This window comes from Manis javanica, chromosome 10 (genome assembly GCF_040802235.1).
Source record: "Manis javanica isolate MJ-LG chromosome 10, MJ_LKY, whole genome shotgun sequence".
NCBI lineage: Eukaryota > Metazoa > Chordata > Mammalia > Pholidota > Manidae > Manis > Manis javanica.
The window spans coordinates 74499668-74526287 of NC_133165.1; the positions used below are offsets into that span (position 1 = coordinate 74499668).

General features: G+C 35.4%; 1 protein-coding gene and 1 long non-coding RNA gene across 6 annotated transcripts in view; one reads left to right on the top strand and one right to left on the bottom strand.

Moving 5' to 3' along the window:
- Window positions 1-7682: 7682 nt before the first annotated feature.
- Window positions 7683-26620, bottom strand: part of MON2 (MON2 homolog, regulator of endosome-to-Golgi trafficking) — a 116211-nt gene continuing 97273 nt past the window's right edge. For all 5 annotated transcript variants that reach the window (XM_073213352.1, XM_073213351.1, XM_017649757.3 and 2 more), the window contains 4 exons: window positions 25956-26079; window positions 22946-23153; window positions 21546-21628; window positions 7683-9078 (listed from right to left, as the gene is read on the bottom strand). In XM_073213352.1, coding sequence (XP_073069453.1) covers window positions 8915-9078; window positions 21546-21628; window positions 22946-23153; window positions 25956-26079 — 579 coding nt within the window. In that variant the 3' untranslated portion in view covers window positions 7683-8914. The remainder of the gene's footprint in view (window positions 9079-21545; window positions 21629-22945; window positions 23154-25955; window positions 26080-26620) is intronic.
- LOC140843579 (uncharacterized) lies at window positions 9086-22937 on the top strand. Its single transcript, XR_012121427.1, has 3 exons — window positions 9086-9671; window positions 19913-19937; window positions 22009-22937. It is a non-coding gene; the product is annotated as an uncharacterized lncRNA (long non-coding RNA).

Genomic DNA, 26620 nt, shown 5'->3' on the forward strand with positions numbered 1-26620 from the left:
TACTTTTTAGCCTATTTTTCAAGTTGAGCTAGCCGTTCCATGCCTTTATCTGCCTTATCTGCCAATCCTAGTAGTCATCACGCTCCTGAAAATCCAGAGTACACCCACCAAATATGCGCAGTGGAGAAATTGAAGAGACTTGGGACAGACTTTGCACAGAGATTTTGATCCTTTCACGGAGGCCAGAGGGCTAAGATTTAGTCTCCAAAATCTGGCAACAACACATAGGGGGCATCCATGTATTATTCCTTTTTGAAAGTAGAATTTTTTTTTCCCTCTTAAACACCAGCACAATATAATTTGAATAACAGATCCTCTCAGCCAAGAGTCTCATTGCAAATTAAAGATGCATAAGTGTCTTTTCATTTCTATTCTATATGCTATTGGTGGTGGAACACAATTTCTTGAAGTTTTCAGATTAAAAAGCATCATACCTGATGTGATTAAAAATAAAATAACATTTGTATGTAATATGCAAATATAGATAATAAAATGCACTTGGATATGCCCACTAACTGACAGATCTCAACGTTAACGCTTATTACACCTGTTTTCAAGGAACTGCAGGAGGTAGTTTTCCTGGGATGTCCAAACTGAAGTATTTCCAATTAATATTCATGTTTATTTTTGTGTGTATATAGAACATACTTGGAATTAAATGCTTTACTTGACAAAGCATAAACTTGACTATGCTTCACAGTGATGCCTATCAGAATGTTTATAGACTTCACTAATTGTTTCTATGATTCACATACCACCCTGTCTACATAAACTATGATTGGGCTGCCATGGCATCAGCCCCACTGCTCATTCACTGCACAGTGGACCACACTGTCCTACACCATAGCAAACGTCATTTGTCATAATGGTACATTTTTTCAAATGGTATAACTAAGCAGTTGTTTTGTGTGCAGTATACAGATACATTAAAGCAATAGTTCCCAGCTAAATTCAGTCATTACACTACTTGAATTGTATCAAATTCCTTTCCACAATTAACCTATTTTGACAGAGCTGACACCAATGTACTTTTCAGACACAATGTGCTGTTACCAACTGTTTGTTTTTCTCCATCCATAATATACAGAATCTAAGTATCCTTTTCAAATGTGACTGCTCTCAGCATATCCTTTATCATAATCTCATCGTATCTCACAGCAGGAAAATTTCAACAGCTTCCTACCTTAGATTTCCCTACTCTATATTCCCTCCACTCTATTCTACTTATAATTACAAGTTTATCTTCTTTAGTTTCATAATTGACTCCCACACAATAACTCCAAACCCCTGCCATCTCAAATCTACTTTCTTTGCTTTCAAAGAATTTCATGAAAGGGTCTCAGTCTCTCACAACCAACCTTTTTTCACACAACACTCTGAAATGTACTATCAGTTTCCTTATATTTTACAAATAAGCCTGCTCACAGTATTTGTCTTTACTTGAAATACCCTCCATTATCTTTTGGACCCATCCAAACAAAATCTATTTAGCCATCAAGGCTCATTTAAAATTCTGTCTCCACCATTGAGCTTTTTCACTTCCTTCTGATCTTCCTTCTGAATACTAACAGCGTAACATCCAGAACCATAGAAGACTAAGCTAAGGTTCCCTTTATGATACCATATTGATAGTACTTGAATGTACTTGTCTTTCCCAGTACTTTGCGCACTTGTTAAAGGTCTGTATTCTCTGCAAAACCAGACTCCACGAGGGCAGAGACTAACCCAATGGCTAGCAAATAGTTAAAATGTTAATGACACATGAGTACTTAATTATATAGTCTTGCTTTCAGTTATTATTTTATGTATGTGGTTTCCTCAGTTAGGCCTAGTAGGCACCTGAGAGCCCCCAGTAACATTTGTCACTTACAGCAAGAACACAGTTATGAGTATATGTAGATTCTTAAATTTAATACACAGTGGTTGCCCTATGAAAGGCAAAAAACTCACCCTTTTGTGAGGCCTCTTTTCTGGCCATTTCTTGAATGATGTGTGTTAAAAGTGTCTTTTATTTATGTAACATCAACCTAGGTACCATGGACAGTGCCTTACAACACTCCTTTTTTATTTGTTTTTTAAGTGTACAATTATTACATAAAAACCAGGTAGTTTAGCCAAAAAAACTGACCTTAACTTGCCCAAGGTCACAACATCTGTGAATAACAAAGTTGGGAGTTGAACTTACAAAGCCTGGCCCCAAACTGGGCTCTTAACCTCTATGCTATTGCTTGTAATATAACCTCTCACAACAAACTAAAAATCAGTAAGATGTTTTAAACTATCCTGAACCAATAATAGAAGCCCAGTGCAGCTCTGGAGGCCATAGTCATTAGACAAAAATTTTCTTTGACAGAATTCGAAGTCTTTTGTTCTGTTCAAGTTTGTATGTCCCAGTGCCTATTCATAGGAAGAGTAACTGTCTAAAAAATATTTTCAATTTATTTCAGTAAGGCTTGGATTTTAATGGAGTAAGAATCTTTTTTGTAAAATGTGAAACTATCATGTTGTAGTACAAAAAACTGCTTTTGAAGCAAGACATGCTAGTTTATACACTTTAGCTGTATACCTTTAGGCAAGTCACTTCACCCTCTGAACCCTGGCTTCCTCCTCTGTAAAAGGAGTATAATATGTAATACTTTCCTTGCAGGACTGCTGTGAGGATTAAAAAGAAAAATATAGGTAAAGCCCTGGATGACATATCCAGGAATTATTAAAATTATAAGTTACAAAGATCATTTTCACTATACCTGTTATATATACTATGTAAGAATTTTTCAGTATCACACATTACACAACTCAGGTTCTCAAAAAAAAGAAGTTTTAAACTTTTCTTTGAGACGTGGAGGAATGGTCTGACATTACTATAGGAAGGCAGTCTCAAAATTAGCCTCACTAAATTAAAAATAAATAGGAATGCTCATAAGTGATTAAGAGTCTAATCCACATGAGGATTGTTTTTTACTTGACCTATAATTTTTATACAAAACTCTAGATCAACTTTCCTTCCAAACTGCTGTTTCACAATATCCTTCTGACTATATATTATTTTACATATTAATAGTTTCAGCAAAGCTCTCAAAAACACATCTCCATTATTCCATTTTGTAAGTTCTTCCAAATGGCCATATACGTAAGCAATCCTAAACATACTTGAATCATTATGAAGTCTATAATTGTGTGGAGTGCCACTCATATGTTGAACCTTGTGGGGATAAGAAAGCAAACAAAGTACATTAAAGAAAAAAAATAAATCACTTATCAGGTCTGCAAGTAAAATCTCTAAGTGGTTATGATTTTAAGTTATACAGAAGACTAGTACTACTAGAACATAATTAAAAACATTATGCCTAGAATCATGCTGCATGGTAACTAAAGCAAATTAAGGATCTTTGTAATCACAGCTCTAACTATGCAGTTTTTGTGAAGACTCTATCCTAAGCCACAAAGAAAGTTTGGGTTTGAGGCCAAGAGACTTTTATGATTATAATACATAAATGATATATCTCAACAACATAAAAATTTGAAGGAGAAAGTGTAACAACAGCAGTATTACTTTCAAGAACTGTGTTGGGAGCTAAAAGAGAATCTCACAAAATTAGATAAATATATCTAGTCTGACATAAACACCATATGGTAACTGCCTTAAGAGACAGGAGTTGTATGTTATGCGTTAAAATTATGACACAGAGGTAGTAAAAAGCTGGAAAGCAAATGCAATTTGCACAGTTGGGTCTGAAACCTAATATTTTATTATATTATTCTAGTTAAAAAGAGTAAGATTGCAATATTAGAGTTTTGGAATTTTTTCTCCCATCTAGTAAAACTTCATAGAAAGAAACAGTTGTTATATTGTAGAAGTTTCCCAAATAATATCACGGTTTAGCAGATCTTCCTTGGTTGCACTACTTGTTGAATGTTAATTTAAAATAAAACTTAATGTAGGTATATTTGCAGAAACCAAAAATGGTCTCAAAATTCAAGGATAGAATCATTTTCCTTTTCTCACCTGAGGAGCTTGGATCAGTACTATCAAGTGTAATTAAAAGATTCAACTGACCTCTGTCTCACTGTAAGCACCAGGCACATGGATATCAAATACATCCTAGAAAAACTTGGGGATGAGTATTATAACATTTTAGGTCTTTCTATTAAAGAATACTGCTCTGCAAGAGAAAAACAAAAACAGCTGAAATATATGGGCAATATGCTGCCTCAAGTCCTTGAAAGTAGGCAGTGCAAATATTACAAAATAGTAAGCACTATTTAGATAACATACATTTAAAATAGTTCAAAGCATCTGCCTCCAAAAACAGGAAAAACCCCCCTAAAAGGCAAAGAAAAATAAACTCATGCACATAAATTTTAAAGCCTCCCTTTTGAGAAAAATGGTATAATCTCTCTACACACATAAAAGGAAAAGACATGGTTGTTCCAAGTTTAGCTGCTGAATTCACATTATTTACAGCAATCCCATTTTGTGACTGTTCTGGCTGCTGAATCCTATGGATTCAGAAAGATGGTAGGAACTATAGTCACAAATTTACTTGTTCAGCTAATTTGAAATGGCAGGGTGACTTCACCTTTGCAAAAAGCAATAGAGGTCAAAGTAGAAGGTATTTCCAGAATCTTATTTATTAGAAAAGCTACCATTAATAGCTCTGCTTCTCTTGAACAGCATACAGTTGACATTAGAGGAAAAGCTGGAAAAGAGGCAAAGAATGAAAGAGGAATGAAAGGAGAAAAACTGAAAAACTGGAAGAAAATATAAAAAAAGAAGGTAAGATAAACACAGAACGAAAGAGAAAAGGGGAGGAAATGGTGCAGGAAGAAAAGGAAGAAAAATATAGAGCAAAAGTCTTATTAAGCATAGAGAAATAAATTTATCAAACAACTTGAATATTTACCCTAAGAAGCCATTATAAAACCAACTCCAAATTCAAACTGTGTATTTTTTTCTCAAAAGAATTAGTAACTCATTATCATCTCTGTTGCAGAGATAAGAGAACAAGAGGCTTTGAGAAGTTATCAGGCCTTGAAGTTAAGAGGCAGAGCCTCCACTCTTCACTGCCTCAGTTAAGATTCCTAAGAGTGTGTGTATTTGCAAAACGACCCACTGCAAGCTCCTTTAAAGGCCAACCCTGCTTTTGCATTCAAAATTACTAGATACATAAGAAAACGATATTTATCTAACTCCTCTCAAACAGTTTTTAAGTCAAGAAACAAAGACATAACTTTCCTTCTCTATAAAACTTGTCATTCACATTGAAAGCACTACTCTACTTGCCAGAAGTAACAGAATTTTTAATTCAAGCAATTCTCAAGTCTTGAGAAAAACTGTCTTCCCTTAATAAATTAGTAACACACCATGTGGTATGAACTCCTGTTCTTCTCATGGTGACTTAAAAAGGAAAATTCTTTCTACTATACAAGCCCACAACACTAAGAGTAGTAAAGCATGGGACTTTACATAAGGTCAGCATATTTGCCAAAACACCAAGCCTAAGCAGAAATCCAGAGAATACACTAGTCTGCTAGCAATGCTTTCATGAGACCATTTTTTCCCACACCTGTGGCAGTTATGTATAAAAAACAATAATCGACAATATTCTTGGCCTGGACATTGATTCCTTCCAGGGGCTTCTAAATCTCTACTATTAATTTTTTTATAGCAGTCACAGGCATTTGGTCACTATATAATAACTACACTGTCATTAACACGAATGCAATAATGACAACTTCATAATACTTATGAGTTGTTTTCTAACACTGGTCAGTAATTTATGCTGTTTCATCCCGTTTCTTAACTGACCCTTTGGCCTGATGGTTTTGGCACTAGTAGTACCAGACTGTGCCAATAAATGAAACAGTCTCATGTTACACTGAGAAAGGACAAATAACCTAGTTGTAACTGGCCTACTACAGAATTAGTTTAAGGGAATTATTATTCTTCAGAATAAAATACGTACATTCAATTGTAAATTTCTTCTTTGTGGTGCCTCATAGGACTTAAGGGATACAGCAAGAGTTGAATCAATAACCATATAGGGAAAACCACGTAAGAAACCACACAGCTGTTAATATAATACAATTTACAATGAAAGCAAGTGAATAGTGGTTCTCATTAAGCCAGACTTTTAGGCATTTTTTGTTTTGATACCTGAAAGGCTCCTAATAAGTGTTACAAATTATACTTCTAATAAGTGTTACAGTTAAGCCAGCAAAACCAACACTAGTTATAAAGAATACAATTTAAGGCACAACAAAATAGCCTATTCTTTTCTTTTTTGGCAGTGGTAGCATTATAGGAAACTCAAAAGTAAGCTATTCAAGTTGAAAATTAGTTTGTTTCCTTTATAATGGAAAAATGTCAGAAAAGAACTTTAATCCAACTGTTGGTATATGGCTGTTGTCCAGTAATCTATATAACAGGCACTGTCAATGACAAGTGATCATTGCTATTTATAATACCCATCCCAAAGGACTTTACTTCTCCCACTGTTCCAAGGACTAGTCATGGTCTCAACTGTGCTGAAAAATGACTTAGCTTTGGGGGCTTCCTTTTTTAATCTCTTAGCATCCAGTATCTCTCACACATTCTGGTTCTTCCAGTCACTAAAGAACCCATTTATACTAAGACTAGAGCAATGTGTTAACCTCCCCAGGGATTAAGGTTTTTCAGAAAAGGCAGCCTAAAGGAATGCTTGACTCAAGGGAATGAATTGTTAGCATTGACTCCTCAGGGTGGCTAGTGTTTTTCTGGGAGGGAAAACATGCCAAATTATACCACCAAGGAAGGGGGCAGTCCACTTTGCCTGTCACTGAGACTGATGCGGATTACTACATTATATGGTATTAACACATTTGCCACATTTATATTGTGATCTGTAGGGCACAGCCCTTGTATTGAAAACTGATATAATATTAGCTAACACTGCTCAATTTATATAAATACATGCTGCATACCCTTGACTCATACTTAATTTTCTCTGGAGAATAATTATTATGATTGTGATTGATCTGTTATTTCTCAAGAATAGACATGTTTTTACTTCATGTAAATCATGGCAATATTTTTAACATGTACTTAACTGGTAACACTACTCATTCTATTTCAGCATTTATCAGTGACACGCAGATTTTTCTAATCTCCAACTTAATTTATCCAAATATAGAAAATAAACTAATTACACAGCTTGAACAATTTTTTTTTACAACTTTAAGGAAAATGCTGAAGAGAGAATCTAGGAAATGTCATATATTTACTTTAATTTCAGGTGAAATTATAAAATAGTTAATTAATTCACATAAAAAAAATAACTTCTCAAAAAAGACCTTACCACATGTTTACACAATTACAGTTGCCTCAAAATTGTATCTCATTTGTTTCTCAAATCTAGTATCTTCTTATAGTTTTATAATTAATCTGTAGAAGCTAGAACGTATAAATTCTACTAAAATCAAAGGCCTTCTAGCACACTAAAATAATACTGATACCATTATGATTTCTTATGAATAATCACTGTTTTAAACATCTTTGAGTCTTCCCATAAATTATTATGAAAATTTAACTCAGAAGAAAAATATGAGACCATAACCCATTAGACAAAAAATACAGTAAGCTAGGTCAGTTTTTTAAGAAACAATTAAGTTAATGTACTCAAGGGCACTTCTTCACTAGATAGGAAAGTGAAACAAAATTAACATTTTATTCCATGATGGAAAGTTTACTGCACTTCTAAATGCTTCATTATCTCCAAAAATACACTTCTCATTGTTTTAGAATACACACACATGCTGTATTTGTGGGCTACTATAGTTATTTTTCTTCTCAAGAAGATATTACAAAACACAGCACTGAAATGAACATAACTTCACAGGCAAAACTTTAGGAAATAAATCTGAAATCATCTTGCCTGGGTCATAATTCAGAGATAGTGATAAATGTTCTTAGTGGGAAAAAAATCAGTAGAAATATAAAATATGAAAAGTCTTTATAATCCAGACAGCAGATATAAAAACAGTCACACTCATGTGAAAGCTGGGGAAGATATTCAAAGAAATGAGGTATGATAGAGTCATAGTGCTATAATATATCTCAATGTATTAAGTTAATAACCTATACTTCCAAGTTGCAAAATCAGCAAATCATAAACTATTTGGTGCTGTGTTCACATGACCATTCCAGCCAGATGTTTAATAGTCACTAGTAAACACATTTAAAATAAGCATTAAGCTAGCTGCATGATCATATGGTGAGCACATCTACCACTTAAGGTGGCAAACTGTAAGTAAAATGTAAGCAAACAATTTTGTATTAATAATAAATACAGCTTTAAGCATTTAGCATTATCAATATCTTAAAAATTTAAATAATAAATGCAACTATTTTATACAGAACTGTACCATTTATTATACACACAAGTATGTATCAATCAGTTCCCTTTGTTTACAAAGGCTGGTTATAGATAATATGGAATGTTACAGTACCATCTTGCATAAAATTTTAGTACAATTTTGTACTTGAAAAAAGATGCAAAAACCCCAGCCTAATAAATCTGACTGAATGAAATAGCTTTTCTTTCTTTTTAAAAAGTACATCATTAACACACACACCACAAACTGTACACAAGCTCACTTTTAAATCACCAGTTGAAGACAGGGTGGCGGGTGTGCTGTAGTGTTAACTATCTCTGCCATCAGTTTAACTGCTCAAAGGCTCACACTGCTACTCACTCAGGAGCCTTTGTTGACGTTTAAGTGTGTAGTATGAATTACTGAACACAGGTAAGTACAATTTAAAGGAGGCCAGTAACAGCTGCCAAGAATTATTTGTATTAAGAAATGTCCTTCTCAGAAAAGACTCTCTGGGGAGCAAACATTCTTCAAATATCTTCTTAAAATTTTTTGTAGCCGGTCAAGATTCTCCATTTTGGACTTTGGATGCTGGTGGTTGCATGAAATCTTTAAAGGGAACTAGGGCGTCTTTCAGTGCAGAGCAGACTTCCGACGATGAGCAGGTGATGCATTCAACTAACGTTGGGTATAAGGCAATTACTTGTGCCCACGTATTTCCATCAACTGTAACGAGAACATATAAAACCTCAAAAAAGAGTGGACTTAAGTGGTAGATTATCCAATCAGCATAAACACAATCCTTTAAATACAATGCAAATTTAAACATTCCAAAATATGATGGCGATTCCACAAGCCAGTAACTTTTCCTTTTTTAATATTTGGAAAATTTCCTGCAGTACTGAGTAAGATATGAGGAAAAAATATACATTGTGCAGAGTCAACAAAACCAGCAAATTTAATAAAATCCATTTTAAATGATACTGCAACTTGTGAAGGCCTTGGAAGCTAACAACCTAGAATCTAAATCTTTGTCATTTTTAGTGTAACTGCCAGAGAATGCAATGTATATTTCAAGGACAATTAGAAAACAATTCATTTTTTCTGCATTTCTATGGTAAAAATATAAATATTTTAAATGATTTCCTCACGAATGTCCCTGATACTGATTTTAGTTTCAAATGACCACACATTTGAAAAAAATAGCCATTCTTTTCTTGTAATGTTTGCTAACCTTTTAACGTGTATCACTAGATTTAAATTGTCGTGGGAAGGGACATGTATGCCTTCCTCACCACTGTCATGAACAACTAAAACAGGTGAGTGCTATTTGGTAAATGGCCAAGTGTTATATCCCAATTAGTTTGTAGTTTCCTTATACTCTGAGATCACATATTACATTTCTATTTTCCTGTAAGTACTGTGCATATTGTTGAAAGCAAAATATGCAATAAAACCTGCTAACAGATTTTTCTTACAGTTTGATGTATGTTACACTTTGTGGAACGAGTCTCAAATCTGGTAGGCTGTACATTATAAAAGAAAGAATCTTCTAACACATGTAAGGAGCTTTGATTCTATTTTCCATTCCAGTTTAATGAGGGTCAACTAAGTGCCTGGTCAAGTCATATAATCTCTTTATCTTAACTTCCGCTATAGAATAAAGGAATGAGTTTCTCAAACTATTTTTCTTCAAGTTACTTCTTAAAAAAAAAATCCATGATCAAGTAAGTTTTGCAGACATTGTATATATTATCTTCCCTTTTGGGGATTCATAATTAACATGAATTTATCAAAGGATTGTAATAAAATTACAGTTTTAACTTTAATCCAGGGTTTCCAAAATTATTTTATAGAATTTTTTTTCATACAGTATCTACTGACATAATTTACCATCATTTATATTTGTTCTTTAGTACATGCTGTGGAGAATGCTAGACTGTTTATTTAATCCCTTCTCCACCCAAACAGGGGTATCCTTGGAATGAGGGTAGAAATAGAAAGGGAGAGTGTAGCTGATGGTATTGGTGAGGAAGGGGATGTCAGGCCAGAGCTGTTCTTTTTATCTGTTTTACATGTTAGGGTTAGGGTTACACTCTTATGAAGATTTTACAAGAAAAGCAATGGGTTATTACATTCACCCTTATTATCGAGTCCCCCCCATACCCTATTGCACTCAGTGTCCATCAGTGTAGTAAGATGCCACAGAGTCACTACTTGTCTTCTCTGTGCTACACTGTCTTCCCCATGAACCCCCCGACACACCATGTGTGCCAATCATGATACCCCACAATCCCCTTCTCCCTCCCTCCCCACCTGCCCTCTCCCACCCCTCCCCTTTGCTAACCAGGAGTCCCTTTTTGGAGTCTGTGAGTCTGCTGCTATTTTTTTCCTTCAGTTTTGCCTCATTGTTATACTCCACAAATGAGGGAAATCATTTGGTATTTGTCTTTCTGTACCTGACTTCTTTCACTGAGCATAATGTCCTCTAGCTCTATCCATATTGCTGCAAATGGCAAGATTTGTTTCTTTCTTATGGCTGAATAGTATTCCATTATGTATATGTACCACATCTTCTTTATCCATTCATCTACTGATGGACACTTAGGTTGCTTCCATATGTTGGCTAGTGTAAATAGTACTGCAATAAACACAGGGGTGCATATGTCTTTTTGAATCTGAGTTGTTTTCCTTGGGTATATTCCTAGGAGAGGAGTTCCTGGGTCAAATGGTATTTCTATTTTGAGTTTTTTGAGGAACCCCTATATTGCTTTCCACAATGGTTGAAATAGTTTACATTCCCACCAGGAGTGTAGGAGGGTTCCCCTTTATCCACATCCTCACCAGCATTTCTTGTTCCTATTCTTCTCTATGTTGGCCATCCTAACTGGTGTGAGGTGATATCTCACTGTGGTTTTAATTTGCATTTCTCTGATAATTAGCAATGTGGAGCATCTTTTCATGTGCCTGTTGGCCATCTGAATTTCTTCCTTGGAGAAGTGTCTGTTCATATCCTCTGCCCATTTTTTAATAGGGTTATTTGCTTTTTGGGTGTTGAGGCATATGAGTTCTTCATATATTTTGGATGTTAACCCGTTGTCAGATATGTAATTTAAAAATACATTCTCCCATACTGTAGGATGCCTTTTTGTTCTGCTGATGGTGTCCTTTACTATACAGAAGCTTTTTAGCATGATATAGTTCCATTTGTTCATTTTTGCTTTTGTTTCCCTTGCCAGAGGAGAAGCGTTCAGAAAATTTTCCACTAATATTTTTTCTTTTAATTTTAATTTTTTATTTTGGTATCATTAATCTACAATTACATAAAGAACAATATATTTACTAGACTCCCCCCTTCACCAAGTCCCCTGCACATAACACTTCACAATCACTGTCCAGCAGCATAGTAAGATACTGTAAAATCACTACTTCTCTTCTCTGTGTTGTAGAGCCTGCTCTATACCCCCTCCACATTATACATGCTAACTGTAAAGCCCCCTTTCTTTTTCCTGCCCTTATCCCTCCCTTCCCACCCATCCTGCCCAATCCCTTTCCCTTTGGTAACTGTTAGTCCATTCGTGGATTCTGTGATTCTGCTGCTGTTTTGTTCCTTCAGTTTTTCCTTGCTCTTATACTCCCCATATGAGTGAAATCATTTGGTACTTGTCTTTCTCTGCCTGGCTTATTTCACTGAGCATAATACCCGCTAGCTCCATCCATGTTGTTGCGAATGGTAGGATCTGTTTTTTTCTTATAGCTGAATAATATTCCATTGTGTATATATACCACATCTTCTTTATCCATTCATCTACTGTTGGACATTTAGGTTGCTTCCATACCTTGACTATTGTAAATAGTGCAGCAATAAACATAGGGGTGCATCTGTCTTTTACAAATTGGAGTGCTGCATTCTTAGGGTAAATTCCTAGAAGTGGAATTCCTGGGTCAAATGGTATTTCTATTTTGAGCATTCTGAGGAACCTCCATACTGCTTTCCACAATGGTTGAACTAATTTACATTCCCACCAGCAGTGTAGGAGGGTTCCCCTTTCTCCACAACCTTGCCAACATTTGGTGTTGCTTGTCTTTTCAATGATGGCAATCCTTACTGGTGTGAGGTGATATCTCATTGTGGTTTTAATTTGCATTTCTCTGATGATTAGCGATGTGGAGCATCTTTCCATGCCTGTTGGCCATCTGGATTTCTTCTTTAGAGAACTGTCTATTCAGCTCCTCTGCCCATTTTTTAATTGGATTATTTGTTTTTTGTTTCTTGACGCATATGAGCTCTTTATATATTTTGGATGTCAATCCTTTATTGGATGTCATTTATGAATATGTTCTCCCACACTGTAGAATAACTTTTTGTTCTATTGATGGTGTCCTTTGCTGTACAGAAGCTTTTTAGCTTGATATAGTCCCACTTGTTCATTTTTGCCTTTGTTTCCCTTGCCCGGGGAGATATGTTCCTGAAGAAGTTACTCATGTTTATGTCCATTAGATTTTTGCCTATGTTTTTTTCTAAGAGTTTTATGGTTTCATGACTTACATTCAGGTCTTGGATCCATTTGGACTTTACTTTTGTGTATGGGGTTAGACAGTGATCCAGTTTCATTCTCTTATATGTAGCTGTCCAGTTTTGCCAGCACCATCTCTTGAAGAGACTGTCATTTCCCCACTGTATGTCCATGGCTCTTTTATCGAATATTAATTACCATATATGTTTGGGTTAATGTCTGGAGTCTTTAATCTGTTCCACTGGTCTGTGGCTCTGTTCTTGTGCCAGTACCAAATTGTCTTGATTACTACGGCTTTGTAGTAGAGCTTGAAGTTGGGGAATGAGATCCCCCCCCCAACTTTATTCTTCTTTCTCAGGATTGCTTTGGCTATTTGGGGTCTTTGGTGTTTCCATATGAATTTTTGAACTATTTGTTGCAGTTCGTTGAAGAATGTTGTTGGTAATTTGATAGGGATTGCACCGAATCTGTATATTGCTTTGGGAGGATGGCCATTTTGATGATAATAATTCTTCCTAGCCAAGAGCATGGGATGAGTTTCCATCTGTTAGTGTCCTCTTTAATTTCTCTTAAGAGTGTCTTATAGTTTTCAGGGTATAGGTCTTTCACTTCTTTGGCTAGGTTTATTCCTAGGTATTTTATTCTTTTTGATGCAATTGTGAATGGAATTGTTTTCCTGATTTCTCTTTCTATTGGTTCATTGTTAGTGTATAGGAAAGCCACAGATTTCTGTGTGTTAATTTTGTATCCTGCAACTTTGCTGAATTCCTATATCAGTTCTAGTAGTTTTGGAGTGGAGTCTTTAGGGTTTTTTATGTACAATATCATGTCATCTGCAAATAGTGACAGTTTAACTTCTTCTTTACCAATGTGGATATCTTGTAATTCTTTGTTTTGTCTAATTGCCGTGGCTAGGACCTCCAGTACTATGTTAAATAACAGTGGGGAGAGTTGGCATCCCTGTCTTGTTCCCGATCTCAGAGGAAAAGCTTTCAGCTTCTCACTGTTCAGTATGATGTTGGCTGTGGGTTTATCATATATGGCCTTTATTATGTTGAGGTACTTGCCCTCTATTCCCATTTTGCTGAGAGTTTTTATCATGAACGGATGCTGAATTTTGTCAAATGCTTTTTCAGCATCTATGGAGATGATCATGTGGTTTTTGTCGTTCTTTTTGTTGATGTGGTGGATGATGTTGATGGATTTTTCGAATGTTGTACCATCCTTGCATCCCCGGGATGAAACCCACTTGGTCATCGGTGTATGATCCTTTTGATATATTTTTGAATTAGGTTTGCTAATATTTTATTGTTTTTTATTGAGTATTTTTGCATCTACTTTCATGAGGGATATTGGTCTGTAATTTTCTTTTTTGGTGGGGTATTTGCCTTGTTTTGGAATTAGGGTGATGTTGGCTTCATAGAATGAGTTTGAGCTTGGGAGTATTCCCTCCTCTTCTATGTTTTGGAAAACTTTAAGGAGAATTGGTATTATATCTTCTCTGTGTGTCTGATAAAATTCCGAGGTAAATCCGTCCGGCCCCGGGGTTTTGTTCTTGGGTAGTTTTTTGATTACCGTTTCAATTTCTTTGCTCGTAATTGGTTTGTTTAACTTTGTTGTTTCTTCCTTGGTCAGTCTTGGAAGGTTGTATTTTTCTAGAAAGTTGTCCATTTCTTCTAGGTTTTCCAGCTTCTTGGGTTTTCATAGTAGTCTCTAATGATTTTTTGTATTTCTGTTGGGTCCGTCGTGATGTTTCCTTTCTCGTTTCCAATTCTGTTGATGTGTGTTGATTCTCTTTTCCTCTTAATAAGTCTGGCTAGAGGCTTATCTATTTTGTTTATTTTCTCAAAGAACCAACTCTTGGTTTCATTGATTTTTTTCTATTGTTTTATTCTTCTCAATTTTATTTATTTCTTCTCTGATCTTTATTATGTCCCTCCTTCTGCTGACCTTAGGCCTCATTTGTTCTTCTTTTTCCAATTTTGATAAAAGTGACATTAGACTATTCATTTGGGATTGTTCTTCCTTCTTTAAAGATGCCTGGATTGCTATATACTTTCCTCTTAAGACTGCTTTCGCTGCGTCCCACAGAAGTTGGTGCTTTGTGTTGTTGTTGTCGTTTGTTTCCATATATTGCTGGATCTCCTTTTTAATTTGGTCATTGATCCATTGATTATTTAGGAGCATGTTGTTAAGCCTCCATGTGTTTGTGAACCTTTTTGCTTTCTTTGTACAATTTATTTCTAGTTTTATACCTTTGTGGTCTGAGAAGTTGGTTGGTAGGATTTCAATCTTTTGGAATTTACTGAGGCTCTTTTTGTGGCCTACTATGTGGTCTATTTTGGAGAATGTTCCATGTGCACTTGAGAAGAATGTGTATCCTGTTGCTTTTGGATGTAGAGTTCTATAGATGTCTTTTAGGTCCATCTGTTCTAGTGTGTTGTTCAGTGCCTCTGTGTCCTTACTTATTTTCTGTCTGGTGGATCTGTCCTTTGGTGTGAGTGGTGTGTTAAAGTCTCCCAAAATGAATGCATTGCATTCTATTTCCTTCTTTAGTTCTGTTAGTATGTTTCACATATGCTGCTGCTCCTGTGTTGGGTGCATATATGTTTATAATGGTTATATCCTCTTGTTGGACTGAGCTTTTTATCATTATGTAATGTCCTTCTTTATCTCTTGTTACTTTCTTTGTTTTGAAGTCTATTTTGTCTGATACTAGTATTGCAACACCTGCTTTTTTCTTCCTGTTGTTGGCATGAAATATCTTTTTCCATCCCTTGACTTTTAATATGTGCATGTCTTTGGGTTTGAGGTGAGTCTCTTGTAAGCATCATATAGATGGGTCTTGCTTTTTTATCCATTCTATTACTCTGTCTTTTGATTGGTGCATTCAGTCCATTTACATTTAGGGTGATTATTGAAAGATATGTACTTATTACCATTGCAGGCTTTAGATTCGTGGTTACCAAAGGTTCAAGGTTAGCTTCTTTACTACCTTACTGTCTGAGGTTCCCTTCTGTTGGGATTTCTGTGTGCTTCCACAGTCTGAGCAACTATTTCCTCCCCCTGTTTGGGGAAGTTCTCAGCAATTATTTCTTCAAAGACACTTTCTATCCCTTTTCCTGTCTCTTCTTCTTCTGGTACTCCTATAATGCGGATATTGTTCCTTTTGGAATGGTCACACAAGTTCTCTTAATATTGTTTCATTCCTGAAGATCCTTTTATCTCTCTGCATTAGCTTCTATGCGCTCCTGTTCTCTGGTTTCTAGTCCATCAATAGCCTCTTACATCTTATCCATTCTGCTTATAAATCCTTCCAGAAATTGTTTCATTTCTGTAATCTCCCTCTGGACGTCATCCCTTAGCTCTTGTATATTTCTCTGCAGTTGTATCAGCATGTTTATGATTTTTATTTTGAATTCTTTTTCAGGGAGACTAGTTAAATCTGTCTCTGCAGATCCTCTCTCAGGGGTTGTCTGAACTATTTTGGACTGCATTAAATTTTTCTGCCTTTTAATGGTGATAGCAGTGGCTGTAGGCAGGTTGCGGGTGTGTCAGCTGGGAGAAGAAAGTCCTTTTCTGCTTGCTGGATGCCTTGTCCTTTTTCGCTGCCTGTGTCGGTTACCCACACTCCTGGAGCAGCCACCGGGTCAATCCCCTAAGCTGCTGTGGGTGGCGTCTCCGTCAGAGCAGCACAGAGCCCTGCAGGGAGTGGCAGGAATGCCAGGTGCGCTCCTCCATGATAGCAGCGCCCCTGCCAGGCTCCTGTGTGCCAGCAGCAGCCTTTGGGTCTGGCCTGGGCAGCTGTGCGTCAGGCTGGGATTCTGGTCAGCTGCTGGGAGTGTGGCTGCTTCCTCTGGCACCACTGCAGGTGCACGCGGGCCTCTCCCGTGCCCCTCTGGTGCCACCACCACCGGCACGCATGGGCTGCTCCTGGGCTCCTCTGGCACCGCTGCTGCTGGCATGCATGGGCTGCTCGTGGGCTGCTCGCTTGCCGCTGCGGTGGTCTCGCATGAGCCACTCCAGGTCCTCTCTGGTGCCACTGGCACATGCAGGCCACTCCCAGTCCCCTCTGGTGCCGCTGCCCCTGGTATGCGCTGCCACTCTCCAACTACTGGGCTGGTGTGTTGGGTTCCTCGCCAGTTGAGGGAATGACTGGCAGGCTGCTGAGTGCCGTGAGAGGCTTCAGAGCTCTGCTGCCACCCAGGGGGTTAGGGCGTCTAAAGTTCCCTGGGATTCCCAGATGCTGGCTAAGACGACTTCGTCCAGCTGTGGGGTCCCTGTCTCTTTAAGACTTACAGAAATTACTCTCTTTTCTTTTGTCTCAGGGGCGCCAGTTGCATGGACCTGCCCACAGGTTTTGCTTTTCCGTTTCTCTAATATCCAGCACCCCATGCATCTTGTGTCTGCGCTCTGGGTGCGGATTTCTAAAACTGGTTGTTTAGCAGTCCTGGGCTTTCACTCCCTCCCCATTCCGACTCCTTTGGTCCTGCCAGCTTCTGGGGTGCAGGGGCATTTGCATCCCGCCTGGCCGCAGCTTGTATCTTATCTCCTTCATGTGAGGTTGAGTTCTCGCAGATGGAGATGTATCCTGGCTATTGTACTGTATCCACTGGTGTCTCTTTTAGGAATAGTTGTAATTTATTGTATTTTCATAAATATATATGTTTTTGGGAGGAGATTTTCACTGAACTACTCATGCCGCCATCTTCCCATAAGTCTCCACTAATATTTTAACAAAAGACTGAGTAGAGAGGATTCTGGGAAAATGGCAGAGTAGAAAATACCATGAATCTGAAATTGTCTGCCCACATAGACAAAAAATGCACTGGCAGAATCTGTTTGATCAAACTTTTGGAACTCTGGAGTCCACTGCAGGCTTGCAACTTCCAGAGGAAGAACTGGACAGGATTTTACATTTAACTTCAGTCTATTTCAGCTCTTAACACAGTAGCAGCTACCCATCCCCCACCCCAGCCATGTGGTAGGCAGCTGTGCAGGCAGCTTATGGGAGGCCAGAGTGGGCAAAAGGACCCTGTCCTCCATATATCAGGGATCTGTGCTCTGGTGGCTGGTTCTGATCAGAGGTGCATAGAGGCTTCAATTGTAGAAGATAACTCAATTCAAAAATAGTCAAGGGATTTGAGTAGACATTTTTCCAAAAGAAATACAGAAATGGCCAATAAAACATATGAAAAGATGTTCAACATCACTGATCATTAGGGAAATGAGGATCAAAACTATATTGAGATACTACCTTATACTAATTAGGATGGCTATTATCATTAAAACAAAACAAGTGTTGATGAAGATGTGGAGAAATCAGAAGCCTTGTTCACTGTTAGTGGGAATGTAAAATGGTATGGCCATGTGGAAAAGAATATGGTGGCTCCTCAAAAAATTAAAAAAAAAGAATTGCCATATGATCTAGTACTACTACTTCTGGGTATATACCCAAAAGAAATGAAAGCAGGGCCTCCAGGAGGTATCTGTACATACCATGTTCATAGTAGCATTACTCATAATAGCTAAAACATGGAAGCAACCCAAGTGTCCACCAATGAATGAACGGATAAGGAAAATGTGGTGTGTATATATATATATATATATATATATATATATATATACACATATATGTATACACACACATACAGTGTCATATTATTCAGCCTTCAAAAGGAAGGATTTCTGTAATATGCTACAATGTGGATGAATCTTGACATTATATTAAGTGAAATAAGCAAGTAACAAAAAGACAAATACTGTAAGATTTATCTTAAGTGCTGTACTTAAGGGTAGTTAAAACCACAGAAACAGAAGATAGAATGGTGATTTGCAGGGGCTGCAAAGGGGGGGTAATGGGAGTTATTGTTTAATGAGTATAGAGTTTCAGTTACAAGATGCAAAAAATTATGGAGATGGATAGTGGTGATGGTAAATGTAATTAATACTAATGAACTGTACACTTAAAAATAGTTTAGATGATAAATTTTGTTACATGTGTTTTGCCACAATTTAAAGAATTGAAGGAAAAAAAAGACTGCATAGACTGAAACTATCTAGATTGTACCAGGTAGTCAACTGATCAAATTAATTCTTGATTTATTACAGGAAAATACAGAAAAACATTATTTAAGATAACATCTTAAGCTCAGAGAAAGCTACTCAAATTTTTAAAAATATTTTGTTGGTGGGCACTTTGAATTTCATCAAAAAAATGAAAAAATGTATGTATTGACATTGAAGAATCTTCATGATGTTTTATGAAGTAGAAAAAAATAGTGTCCAGAATATTAGGTATAAGTATGGGGTTATCAGGCATATTCATTCATGTTAAAATGTGGGGGCTTATTGGAGTATATGTTTTATATTTATGTAATCAACTTATGGAAAAATCCACAAACTAATAAAAATGGTTGCCTATAATAAGATAAGAACTGAGCAGATATAGAACAGGGGAAAGATCATCCCTTGTATCTTTTTATATTTCTGTATTTTCAAACCATGTATATGTTTATTAACTATTGCAATTTTTAAATACTGATCAACTAAAATTATAAAAACAAAATCCTTCCAAACTAAAAAGTCTAACAAATGGCCCATATCACATTAGAAAACCCTAAAACAAACAAACATTTTAAGCAAATATTGGGTATATTGGTTCTAAACCTTGTGCCTGTCCTCTAAATTAATTCTGATTGGCTGTGAGCAGTCTAACATACTTTTATGCTGGAAAGGCATGGCTTTCTCTATCTTTTTTTATGTTTCTTAATGAAGTTTACCATACCTTTTCAGTATATTATAATGTTACCACAATCATCATTTACGATTACATTTAATTTAAATTTTCACTTTATATACCCAGAGCCATAATTCAAACTCTCTTAAACAATTTTTAACATTAGTTTAGTTACAACACCTATCATTAATACATTGCCCTATCCATAGCCCATTGGCTTTGTTTAAAAAAAAGAACAAAAAACAAAACAAAGGTAACTGAGTTTTCCTTCCCTTTTCTTCCTTTCTGGTTAACTTCTTGACAGCTGTCTAAAGAGCACAGAAAATAATGTAAGTACTATACATTGAAATATACTGGTTATTTTTAATATATCTGTAGCAAAACCTTGGGAAAGAGAGAATTTCCTGTTTATTTCTTAAGTATATTTTTAAGAATCATATTCTATCCTGTGATCTATTTTACTGATCTCTATGAGGTCAATACATGGTTTCCCTCTTTGAAATATCAACCAGAACATTTTTTAAGAGAACTCAAATTTGAACTTGATGGATTGAATTCAGGATATTGCTCCAGGATTTTTCTTGGAAATTCTACCCTTTCCTCTGGGTTGAATAAATACAAGCCTACTACCTCTTAAAATTTAGTGTAATACTCACCTTTTCTAGGCCAAAATGTCAATAAGGTGGATTTTGAAAACAGAAAAATATGTATTTATTTTAATTATAAAATAACTGACAGGAACAAATATCTTGTGACTCATTTATTAGGCACTTATTAGAAACCTCTTTTTTCTTGGGTATTATAAAAGCAATGCTAACTAAAATGCCAGTCTGCTGAAGTGCTTATGCCAGATTGTAAACCAACACACTTTCTTCTTTAGCAATGTCTAGTTGTATAAAGAAATGACAGCAAAACCAGTATACTTAGTGACACATTATTCTGGTACCACCTCTTTATCTTGTCCTTGGCCAGTAAAAACTCTTAAGACCAGTGGCTGGTCTAACAAACCATACTTTGAGGAACAATGTTGCAGAGTATTCAAAACAGAACAAAACTTAGTCTAAAAATCCTCTCAAAAAGCTTACAATTTAAGGACAATGAGTCATGTGTATAACTGTACTGCAAATCGAGTGCTTTTAGACAAAGGTATGCATAAAATAGCTTGAGTTCAACAGAAAGAGAAATCACTCATCTTTAAGGATTAAAAGCAAGCCTTAAGTGGAGCGGTATTTGAAGTAGTTGGACATAGGCAAGAGAAGGAATAAGCAAAGGGCTGGGAAAACCTGGACGGACTGAGTATTTAATTTGGTGGGAGAATAAGAGACATAAAGTCTAGTGGGATATAAAGCATGACTAGAATGGAGTCAGACAGCAGTTCTCTTTATATGTGGCAGGTAATGGTAAATGAAAATACTGTTTTGTTTTGTTTTGTTTTACAAGGATGGGAAAATGAATCATTAGAAAAATCATTTCTGGCAATAATGTAAATAGTGGATTGGATAGGACAGGATAACAGAAAGGAAACAAATGAAAAAGAGCTACAAAAATAATTTAAAATTATTTATATAGTTTATATCTATATGCAAGTCAGTACAAATATAAGATGGAAGCCTGCTTCTACCCAGAAAGTCAGTGATGTTCTACATATATGAAACATGAATTCCATGCCACACCCTGAATTCAGACTAATTTAGTAAAAAAAGAAATAAAACTTAGCCAAACTGTTGTTCAATCTAAAGAAGACAAAACATTACTAATTAATTTAACTTAATTGACATCTTAATGGACTTGATGCTTTGATATCAAAAGGATGGAAGAAAATGTTTAATAGCTGTTATGTTCCTAAAATTCAGTTAACTTAATAGTAATAGAAAAGTACATCACAAATAGAACATAATTGTTATGAATTTAGAATAACTGAGTTTCCAAGCACTTACCATTCTCAGGCTGAGTTTTCTTAAGTGAATCAATGAGAGTACTGACTGCTTTCAAAACAAATATGATTTCTGTTACTTGTTGCCTAAAAAAAAGATGGGAAATTATTTCTAAAAGAGATTTTAAAATATGTCATGTGTATTTTTTACTAGGTTTATACAAATAAATGTACTTTGGAAAAATACTGAACACAATACAATGCAAAGTTAATGTTAGTTTTAAATTCTTTTTTTTTGACAAAACTTAAATGGGACTAAAGACTACTATTGCCTTCTAGGACATATTTTATCATGCTGTTTAAAGTACACTTAAAATTACAACAGTACTTACTTATCTAATAGAACAAATAAGAAACATGCTCAAAATCAATCCCAAAGGGGCACTATTTGGAGACATTAGCAATGAAGAAAGAACATGGAGTAAAAGATCAACAAGAGCAACTTGATTCCCTTTTTTCTCCTACAGAACTAAAGTTCTTCTGCTCTATAATGCCCCCACAACCAACTTCCCAGCCACCACCCCACTCTGCATCTCTATTCCTGGTATGAATCTGTGTCACCATTCTACAGGTAAGATTTTTCTAACACTATGACAGGGTAGTGTTTCAAAGCCTCCCTTTGTAGGCATGGAAGTATTTTATTGTGTTGCAAAATACAGCTTTTTAGAAAATAATGTAATGATATTGCATCAAACATAGGATGATACAATATAGGATAACTATAAATAAGTTTTAATTTAAAAGCAATAAGCACTAAAAACATTAAAAAATGAAGGAAAAGTAGCTTTCTGAAATCAAATAATATGTTATAATCTAATGAATATCCCCCCTTTGATTAGCCTTGGCTTAGCTGATAGGCCTAGTGCCCTTTCCACTGGTATGGCTTGGCTAGATGAGAAGCAAATCAGTTTAGGTAAAAGGGCTTAATTAAGCAAATTAGGTGAAAAGATCTAAGATGTTACATTGAAACTAGAACTTCAAAGACACTGAAACCTAGAAATTACTGTAAAACAAACTAGGCAGTTCCTAGAATATGATTTATCTGTTATGTTCTCTCTAGAGAGATCTATTCATGTGCTCATACTGACCCACAAGTCTTTATCCAGAAATCCTTGAGTGAAGATGTATTTTATAATTCAAAATTTCCTTTCTAATTCAAAAAGGTAATTTGGAACATATATCATATATTACTTACCTTCCATAAAGAGGTTGAAAAACCACTATAATAAAAAACATTAATATATTTTCAGCAAGACATGAGTATTTACTAGTATGGGATAAATAAAATTATTAACAGCTTCATGTAAGTTCAGATCACTTATAAAACAACTTGGTTTTTGGAGATTTTTTATTATTAATAACTATAATAATGCATTTCCCTCTTTAATAAAATAAAATACATACCTTGGAAGAGGGCATTTACCACTTAATCTTTCGTCCTCTATATAGCGGTGCAGTACATCTTGAGACCTCTTTAGAAGTACTGAGAGAGCCATTCGTGAGATGTAACCTTCTTGAGGTGTTGTGACTTTATTACTGAAGGAAAACTGGAGCAATGTTTCAAAACACATTTTAGAAAATTCCTCTCTTAAACGAATATCAATCTCTGCTTCTGTAAAATTGACAATTTTGGATGGTTACCAAAAGGTTAAATTAATACACCTTAATGATAAGAACTCTTAGCAAAGTAGAAATATAAAGAAATTCTTTGACCAATGAAGGGTACCTGTGAAAAACTTATAGCTAACAGCATACACACATGTTTTCTTTGATATGTGTGTATGGATGTGTGTGGGGAGCGGGATTTAATAAAAAATTTTCTCTCTTACAAGACCAAAAAAAAGGCAAGAATGTACACTCTTAATCATTTACTCTCATCTACTCAACATTACATCTCATTCTACTCAACATTTTTCTTGTCTTCATCTTTTTATACTCTCTGACAGCACTATTAAATAGTTTTCAGTGGTTTTCCACATGGTCAAACTTGTAATAATGTGTTGTGTGTGTGTGTCTCTCTCTCTTTTTTCCTCTTGGCAACATCTTTCTTGGAGGCTGCCCTCTGCTCCAGTCTGAACTAGTTGCTCTGTAGACCTGCTATCTAGCTATATCCTGCAACTAGTCTTTGTCATACCCTAGGAATTGTGTTTATACCCCACTTGCTAGATCTCATGCCCTTTCTTTTCTTGGTTTACTCCTTTGTTTTCATGGAGCATATTCTGTAGTACCTGAGAAAGCATAAATGGGAAGTAAAGTTTTTTAGAACTTTCGTTTCGGAAAATGTTATCACTTTACTGTGGTACTCAAAGTATGCTTTCTAAGAGCATTAGCATCAGCAGAGAACTTGTTAGAAATGCATATGCTCATATCTTACCCCAGACCTACTGAATCAGAAATTACAACGGTACAGCCCAGTAATGGCTTGCCTTATAGTTGATTATAATGCACACTGACATTTAATAATTACTGTTCTACACTCATACTTGGCCAACAATGGGCCTAAGTATGAAACTCCATGTTAAAAATCCTGTCCATTTGTAACTCTGAAACCACTGCCTCAGTGTCTTTCAGCATCTAGTGTTGTTACTGAGAATTCCAATGTCATTTTGATAAAACTCTTTTGTGCTGGACTTTTTTTTTTTTCTTTTTCAAATCTTTAGAGGATTTTCTCTATATCATATGTATTTTGAAATCTCATGATGACATGCCTTATTGTGGGTCTTTTTCCTTTCACTGTTCTGGGTACTGAGGCACTATTTTTAATCTGGAGATTTATATCCTCAGTTTAATTCTTTGATAACTACCGGTTCTAGCTTTGCTCTGTTCTTTCTGTAAAAGCTGTTGTCAGACGTTAGACCCCTTCAATTAATTTTATTTCTTCTCACATTGTCCACTTTTTTGTCTTTGCTTTAATTCTGGCTATTTCCTGAATATATTCTTCCAACCCTTCACTGAACTTATTTCAGGGGTTACATTTTTAGTTTCCATGAGCTCTTTGTTTTTCTGACTATTCCTTTTTAATAGCATTTTTTCTTGTTTCATGTATATAAAATCTTTTACCTTTTTTAGTATCTAACTGTAATTGTGTCTTTACAAGAAAGACTTTGCATGTATATATTTAAGGAAAACTCCAACTTAGAGCTTAAAAGTTTGTGTCCTGTGGTAAAGTCACTGAAACAATATCCATGGAGCTTCCTTATCTCTTGGTACATTTAATACTATAAATGGCAAAAGATATCAGCGGAAAACTGCTAGAAAAAGTATACAACGATAACTCAGTAGTCCTTGTTTACCACAGAATATTTATATCTAATTATATTGTCTTAATGTATATTTTACAAAAATCTGCCTAGAAATTTTTATATACTCTTAATTATAAAAAGTTGATTACATTAAGATAAGTGGACCTCAAATTTTTCCCTCTGAGTATCTCATCTTTATTAACAATCTGCACTTTACCCGATCAGTTTTTAAAATTGTCTGTGCTAGGGAAAAGACCTAGTTTGTGAAGTAAGCAGTATGAGAGACACCTAGTGGTCAAACTGTGCAGATAACTGCTCTTCAAAGTGATCAGCACAGCTTAGAAGGTTAGTCATGGTTCTGGCAAATTCTGGGGATTAAGGATATGAGTGGCACATGAGTGGCACAAACTTACAGTTTTTTAATTATTTCAGAAAAATCACATTATGATGCCATGATTACATTTAACACTTGAGCACAGATTTCGGAGAGAAATAAGAGCAAAAGGCAACTTAAATACCATCCCCAATACAGGAGCATGAGATATTGAAGAGAAGCATTTAGTTATTTTTAAGGATGAATTTTGGACTCCAGCCTTCAGACTGTGTAGTTTTCTTCAACCTTTCCAAACCCATTTCCCCTCTGCAATATGGTGGTGCCTATTCTCATAGAAATTTTGTGAGGAATGACGTAACATTCTAGCATAATACCCTGCATACAGATGGCATTAAATTGTTAGTTCCCTAAAACAGGTTAAGGCATCCTATTTTTTTAACTAACTCTGCAACTTATAGTTCTGAGAGGTTGATACTAATATCTTTATTTTATAGGTGGCAAAACTGAGAGTCAGAGAAGCTAACCAACTACTAAGTGGCAAAATACACATTCATTACTTCTCAGTAATCCATGACTTCACAAAACTGGTAACTTGTGTCAGCCTACAGTGACTTAGGCAGGTCTCATAAGTGCTCACCAATTTAATTCATTACATATAATTCACAGAATATTCACATTTTCCCCCCATAATGCTTAATGTTCTATCACATTCTTAAAAATCCTCTTGCCATTCTTCCAGTTCACATTTTACCAAAATCATAGGTTTTCTACAGTCAGTTTCTTCAAAAGTACTTCAGTACTTACTAATATTTTAAATAAATTGTTAAAATTAACATACCTGTAAATGAAGACGATTGAGAATGTATTGAGCCCTTATTAAGCATAGTCATTATCTGACCAACAAATTCCTTAGGAATAAAATTTGCATAAGGCAGTATCTCAGTGCTGATAAGCTGAACTACCTAAAACAAAAGGGCAAATTGAAAAGCATTTTTTTTTCCCTTCAAAGAAACTGGCTCATATGATAATTTTTACAGTAAAATTTAAATTTTAGTTTAAAAGAAAATCAGTTAAAGAATCTTAAAATTACACAAATGTTTTAATGTTAATATACAGGATGACAAGTCTACTCATCTGTCTTCATAAATAACTTCATTATAAAATAGTCAACAACACTACAAACTGTTTACTATGCAGCCATTTTAATAAATCTTCAACATGATAAATGCAGAGTGCTCTAGACAAAAGTCAGCATATGAAACTTATCCATGTTAGAATAAAATATCCAAGGTAGGATTAAAAATAAAATTTAAATCATCTTTTTATAACCAACAAGCTAGCTATAAGAGAAAGTAAAATGATATAATTTTTAAAAAATATCTATTTCTAAAATATAATCTGTAATTTGCCCTTTGAAAAAAATAAGAAAAGTTAGAAGTTTACAAGTTTTAATATAGGGGTAGACAAAGCGCAATATTTTGTATCTATATGATGCTTATGTTC